The sequence below is a fragment of the Geospiza fortis genome, unplaced genomic scaffold, assembly GCF_000277835.1.
Source record: "Geospiza fortis unplaced genomic scaffold, GeoFor_1.0 scaffold450, whole genome shotgun sequence".
Classification (NCBI taxonomy): Eukaryota; Metazoa; Chordata; class Aves; order Passeriformes; family Thraupidae; genus Geospiza; species Geospiza fortis.
In genome coordinates this window covers 1,284,876-1,291,853 of record NW_005054416.1, presented here as the reverse complement: position 1 = coordinate 1,291,853, position 6,978 = coordinate 1,284,876, and the positions used below count along the sequence as shown (strand labels likewise).

At 48.8% G+C, this 6,978-nt stretch overlaps 1 protein-coding gene across 1 annotated transcript; it reads right to left on the bottom strand.

Moving 5' to 3' along the window:
• Positions 1-2,324: 2,324 nt before the first annotated feature.
• On the bottom strand, positions 2,325-6,944 carry CCDC32 (coiled-coil domain containing 32). Its single transcript, XM_005426477.2, has 3 exons — positions 6,679-6,944; positions 5,853-6,009; positions 2,325-4,229 (listed from the first exon to the last, which is right to left on the bottom strand). The coding sequence occupies exons 1-3, from the start codon at positions 6,905-6,907 to the stop codon at positions 4,091-4,093; spliced, it is 525 nt and encodes a 174-aa protein (XP_005426534.1). The 5' UTR covers positions 6,908-6,944; the 3' UTR covers positions 2,325-4,090.
• Between the last annotated feature and the right edge of the window lie 34 nt (positions 6,945-6,978).

Here is a 6,978-nt window from a genome sequence, read left to right as displayed (position 1 = left end):
GCCCCGTCGGGGGGTCCCGGCGCGGGGGCGAGGGAAGAGGGGGATGAGGGCAGAGTGGGGTGAGGGTGGCCCAGCCGTAGGGTGACAGACACCCAGCCCCGGGGCGCTGGTGGCCCAGCTGGGGGCGCAAGTGTAGGATGGGGTGAGGGCGGTCCAGCCATTGTGAATTGCCCCAAATGAGAGGGTACCAGGGTCAGCCTTACTGTAATAAGGGAAAATTATAAATAATGATCACCCACTGGAATTTTGGGGGGATAAGAGGAATGGAAATTTGCAGAGCAGCCACAGAAAATTGAGAGTTTTGGTGTAAGAGGGTGATTAATTCATCCCAATCTGATGGAGCTGGGCTGGTTATTAAAGCTGGGTGAGCCCATCAAGAGGAGACTGCTCACCCCTGCCAAATAATCAGCAGAAAGAAAATCATCTTTGTCTCCATATCAGTGCCTGACGAGAGCTGCTGTTAATTTTAAAGAGCAGAACAATCAGATTAGGAGAGCCAGAGGCTGGTTTGAGAGGAGAGCTGGGCTTTGGGGCTGACTGCAGGATGATGAGTCCAGCCCAAGGCAGGCACAGGCTCCATCCACACCAGGCTGCTCCATGGCCAGGGTGACCCGGCTGCAGCGCTGGGAGCTCTTCCCTCTACACAGGCTCATCCTGGAAAAACCTTCTTTGACATCAGCTTTGCTGCTTCCAGAGCCTGCAGAATAAATCACTCATTCCCAGAGCTCGTATTGCCCCGCCCCAGGTCCTGGCTCAGGGATACAAGGATGGCTTTGAAAGCTGCAGCCCACCCTGATGGTTGAGCTGGAGACCCCTCCTGTGGCACCCTGGTGTCCCTCCCATCCCGTACAGATGATGGACAGGAATCAGTTTGCTGTGATTTTTATTCTTTTCCATGTCACCAGGGTGGTTTTTAGAAATAACCAGAGATCCCTGAGACCCTGTCAATTCCAAAGGAGGATGGAATATCTAATGGCCATAAGCTGAAGGAGGGAAGGTTTGGGTGGTTAGCAGGAAAAAAATTCTTCCCTGTGAGGGTGCTGAGGCCCTGGTACAGGGTGCCCAGAGAAGCAGTGGCTGCCCCATCCCTGGCAGTCCAGGACAGGGCTTGGAGCAGTCTGGCATAGTGGAAGTTGTCCCTGCCCACAGCGCAGGGTGGAACTGGATGAGCTTTGAGGTCCCTTCCAACCCCAAACTATCCTGCAATTCTGTGATTCTCAGCAGCACCACAGGGTGCTGCCAGCTCATGCTTCTGTGGGATCAATTCCTTTGGCTCAAGCTTGTGGAGAACCACTTTTTTTCCCATTTGGATGGGTGGAAGCCTTTCCTTGCTGCCCAGAGTGCTCTGTCAGCCCTGCCCTCCCCTTGCTCTGACAAGGCAGCAGGTGAATTGTGTTAGATACTTGATTCTGCCCCATTTTGAAAGCAAACCTCTGCCAGGCTGGGGCTGCATCACCACATGGGCTCTCCACTGGCTTCCAGGGGTGCAGAAATGCTGCTTCATGCAGAGAAAAAGGTAAAACTACGTCTTTAAAAGGTACAAAGGGGCAAGGGGCTGCTGTTTCCTTTGTGATTTACTCATTTATCCCACCTGAAAGTCATTCCCTGTATCTGCCTGTGCTTCATGGTCTGGACCTGATGCCACCAGGCACCGTGGCTGCAGATCTGCCTGTGCCTCTGAGGATGGACATCTCTGTCCCTGAGATGTCACTGATGTCCTCTCTGGCTTAATTTGCTGAAAACAGGCTGCCCAGGGCAAGGGTACATTCCCCAGCCCTGGGGGGATTTTAAAGCCATGTGGCTGTGGCACTTGGGGACATGGGTGGGCTCAGCTGTGCTGGCCTTGGATTTGATGATCCCAGAGGGTCTTTCCAGCCTCAACAATTCTCCCTCTGTGGGAGTAATTTTCACACATAGGAAGATTGGTGTTGCTGTAGAAGCAAAACCCACTCCTAGTGAGGCTGCTGCTTTTTACCAGCAAGAGTTGGTTTGGTGGAGAGGAGCTCAGCAGTCTGTTTTTCCCAAAATAAACCCTAATATTGGGAGGTAAAGCTCTTGCTACTTGAATCATGTGTGCCATCAACAAGTGCAACAACACTGCTTGGACACATCACACTCCTATTCACAGATTCAGTGATTTTGTAAAAAAGTTTTAAAGGGTTTTTTTAATGGTGATTTAAGTACAGACTCACCCCTCAAGTCTATACTCTTGGTTATAATTTAATTATATATAATTGTATTTATGTAACCATATTTATTATATATGGGAGCGGAAAAAGTTAACTCTACATAAAGAATTCATTTAAGGACATTATTGCTCAAACTTTGCAATTATCAGTTGGATTTTCTTTTGCCCTACATGTTTCCATAGAGCAGGTCAGAGCATCTTGGAATGTTATTAGTTTTACAAGTGATATGGTAAGAGCTGTTCCCTCAGGTCCTTTCTCCAAAGGAAATGCCTGGTGATGTGGAATAATTTCAGCACAGTTCTTTTGGGTACATTTCTTCCTCAAATATGTTTAAGAACGGATAAGATAATATAAAGCATCCTCACAGTGCTTGTTACCCATAAGAAGAATTTTATTGACTGGGAAATAGGCTGGGGACAGAGAAATTGCTGCTTTCTGTCTCTGCACAAACCATTTCTGGGAACAGCTCAGAGTTCTGCAGCTTTGTTACATCAGGTGAGAGACATCTGCACAAGGACACAGACAACATAATAGAGGACAGTTAAAGGATAAATTAAAAGGGACATTTAATGAGCAAACCAGCAAGACACGAGGCTTGTGCATCACTGGCACTCAGATGATTCACCCCATTCCTCAAGGTTTAAAAAACAAGGGATTGTTTTAATGGAGAATTCTGAGTGTGACTTTTCTGGGAGGTGAGCTGGGGTGGGAGTTACACCAGGAAAGCTGATGGTGGGAACAACCTCTGAGCTGTGATGTGGTGACTAAGAGAGCAGTGCCTCTATTTGGGTACAGAGACAGGAAACTGGGAGGCTCCAGCAAAAATTTACTCCTAAAAAAGTATTTTCAAACAGGTACATAAATGAACACGGCATGAATCCGGCGAGGATTAACTCCTAGAACCACAATTTCCCCTAAGAAGCTCTGACAGACTGTGCTGCTTCCCTCTACCGACCGCCAGTGTTGGTGCCGAGGCAGAACACACAGATCAGCGAAAAATCAGCACAATATCACAGATTCTTGGATTAGAAAAAGGAAATAACCCTTTGAAGAGTTAAGCAGGGTGAAAAAACCAATTAAATACTAAATATATTTCAAGTCGGAGAATTCTATGCAATTCTGTGATGAAAACAAATTGTTCATAGCCTCCCTGGCTACCCCTCTTGGTTTCCCAATACAGAATCTCATCTGATCTTTTTCTGGAGAGGCTGAACAGGTACAAAACGACCAACAAGAGGAAAAATACTCCCCCTACAGTCTGTAATAGATATTTTGGGCAATAAAGTGGGATATTAGGGGGTACATTACAGAGAAGAATGTGAAATAGCTACAATGTCAATGACACCTTCAATTTACTGACTACAGGGTCTCAAATTCACAGAGGTGGGAAATATCCATCTTCTTCCTGGCACAGCCTGGGGCCAAGTCAGACTGAAACAGTGAAGATCTGGAGAAAACACCAAAGTGGATTTGGCAAGAGAGTAAAAAAATGCCCAGCTGAGTAATGAAAAGGTAAAAGACAGGACCAGAGTGATTCAGTGGTTTCTCTGCTCTATTCTAGACTGTGATGTTTTCTGGTGCTTCTCCACAGCTGCTTTTGTTGTTGTTGTTGTTGTTCTCCTGATGGATTCCAAACAATCCACGTCCAGGCTGGAATGATGAGGTGGCTGCAGGCTGGACAAGATCCACGTGAGGTTTTGGTTCAGCCGCGTCACAGGCGTTCCCTCTCGTCCCTACGAGTTCTGTGCAGCTCCAGAGCTGGGATTTGGTGCCTTGGGGGTTCTTTCTTTTAAAAATTACTTCTTCAATGACTGACCATTTGCTCTGTGCCCCCCTTCCTGCTATTCCTATGGCTGGTACATCCTCCTGGGGGCTGGGACAAGAGGCAGGGCCGGGGGCTCTCACTGCTCGGCAGCCGGAGGCTCCTCCTCGGCCTCCGGCTTCTCGGGCTGCGGCTCGGGCGGGATGAGGCACTGCACCTCCTCGGAGCTGATGGCCACCTTGTCAGGCTGCAGCCAGCGCTTCAGGTGCTCCAGCGTGCTGGGGACAGCAAAGGGACACCGTGAGACCAGGGAGGGACAGAGCCGCACGGGAACACACAGGAGAAGCGACAGGAAAAGCCTCCACAGGCAATTCCTGCCCCCTGCAGGTATTCCCGTTCCCATAGGTGAGGTCTGGCGTGGAGGGATCCTGGAGCCACAGGGACAAGCAGATCTGTCATTCTCCAAAGCCATTCCCTGCAGGTGGGCCTTTGAAAGGGTGGTTAGAACAGGTTTTATGCTCTGATTTCTCTCAGTGTAAAGGACCTGCAGAGGAGCCTTTTCAGCCCTTTCAGCCTTAACACACCTGAAGCCCTCCTCTGTCTCTGTAGCCAAAGACTCCAACTCCATCAGACAGAGGGCAGGGTTAGATGGGATATTGGGAAGAATTCCTTCCCTGTGAGGGTGCTGAGGGCCTGGCACAGGATGCCCAGAGAAGCTGTGGCTGCTCCATCCCTGGAAATGTTCGAAGCCAGGCTGGATGGGGTTTGGAGCAGCCTGGGATAGTGGAAGGTGTCCCTGCCCAGGGCAGGTGGGTGGCACTGGATGGGAAGGTCCCTTCCAGCCCAAACCAATCTGTGGTTCCAGGAGTTTCCAGCTTTCTGGGCTGGAAGTAAAAAACCTGTTGTTCAAAGAAACCAAACCCCCAGGTGCCTATTGGTGATGAAGATCAGGAAATATCGGGGGGAATGGAAAGGAACAAAACCAAAGCTGGAAGAATATCTCAAAATGTGTGAGCATTAATAGCACTGGAAGGTTAAAAAAAAATATAATCCTAACAGTCTAACATCATAATTCAGGGCACTTAAAAGTTAAGGCTTGTTTAATTACATCAATGGGTGAGATTCAAAACTCCAGCACCATTCAGGAGTGACCTCCAACTTCATAGTTAAATTCTAGGGACTGAAATTCTTTCATGGATAACATCCCCACCCTTTGAAAACAGTAGAAAGAGCCCATAAAAGCTTGGTTTTAAATATAAATTGCATTGAAGTTTCTTTGGGGACCAAAGAAACCATCTGAAACCTCCTTGTAAACAGGGATTACTTTTCATAGTTCTGTCTTAAGTAGATTGGGAGGGAGAGAAATTATCTTCTTGTCATGCAGAAGCAATCATGAAAAATGTCAGCTGAGAAATGAGGGATTTGGAGAGCGTTCCATGTGATGGGGAATGGGAGATTGCTTAGGGAAAGGGCTCCCATCTCTACCTCTGACATCATCTGTGAGAGGGCAGGAGCACTGTAAGAGAGGCAGGGAAGGGAAATCTCATCCCAGGACTGGCACCAACCCCAAATCCCCATCCAAGGCACACTGGACATTCCCTCCTCTGCTCCATTCCTTCCCTACCCCAGGTGTGAGGAGGGAAATCACTGAGTAGGTCCCAGCTGCTCCCGTGCAGTCTGAGGGGTGCAAAGATCAGAAAGGAGCACTGGAAGCTCAAACCCTACATGCTCTGTGTTCCCTCTGGCACAACCCCAATGGGCATTCCCCAAATGCTGCAGGAATCCTGTGGCAGCCTCTCCAGGCTGCAGGGAGATGGTATTTCTGTGTCATGTCCAGGCAAAACCTTCTTCCAGTTTTTGAGGGGTAAGTGGTGATCCCTTCCCTCTAATTTGTTTGTTACCTCTCGTCAGCATCGTGGCCCTCAACGTAACATTCTGCCTCAAACTTCTCCTGCAGGAACCTGTCCCAGCATTCCTTCTTGGCCTGGGACAGCGTGCGCAGCATGTCCTTGGAGGTCACCTCCTGGGACAGCCCTTTGATCCTCATCAGTCTTCTCTCTGTCAGGAGAACAGGGCATTTTGTTATTCTGGAAGGTGAGAAGAGAAAGATCTGGACTTCTACATCAAAACGTAAGTTAAATTAAGTTTTCAAGACTAATTTTTATTTTAAAAGTAATTTCCCCCCTGTATTTCAAGCCTGCCTGGCTTTCTTTCCTATATATACACAAGATGGTGTTTTTCAGGTGATGCTTCTGAAGGAAATAAGGTTTGTGCAGTCAGCCAGCTCTGCCTGTTTGGGGTTTTAATAACTTTCACACTTACTGCTCAGCTCCCGTGAAATCACACAGGACGGCACAGATCTCACAGGCACTGAGTTCCCACAATTTCCATGCAAATTGGAAAATAAATCACTCTCATTGCACTATTTGGTGCGCTGTGAAACAGCAACAAAGGCATGATGAAAGTTCTGGCCGAAATAAAAGCTTAAAAAGCCACTTCTGCCACCTGTTCTGTTGCTGTGTGCAGCCTCCTACTTATTGTGGAGGGTAAAAAACCAACTTTTTTCAGCTTTTGCTTTATAAATAGTTCCTTTCTGTGCCAGAGATGAAGAAGCTCTGACTGAGCTTCACCTTTCCATTGCTGCACTTGAAGAAAATGAGTCAGTTAAATAGCTGGGAGACTTTTTGACCACCACAAAAACAGAGCTGTCACCAGGCAGACACTCACCCAGGGATGCTAAATACACCTCTGAGTCGTTCAGGGGTGCCCAGGGCTTCAGGGCAGGTTGGGAAGAGCCACCCGATCCGCTGCCCTCGGCGTAGGAATCCATGAAGGAGTCTGTGAAAGCATCGCCGGCGTCCTTGTGCTCGGGATGCGGCAGACAGGAGCAGATCTCAGCCCAGAGGTCCTCGCTGGACCGGGTCACCACGGAGTCCACGCTCTCGATCATCCTCATCGTGGGATCCTGCCACGGGGGGAACAAACGGTGAGCGCCGAGCCGCCCGCCCAGGCCTCCGCCACCCCCCT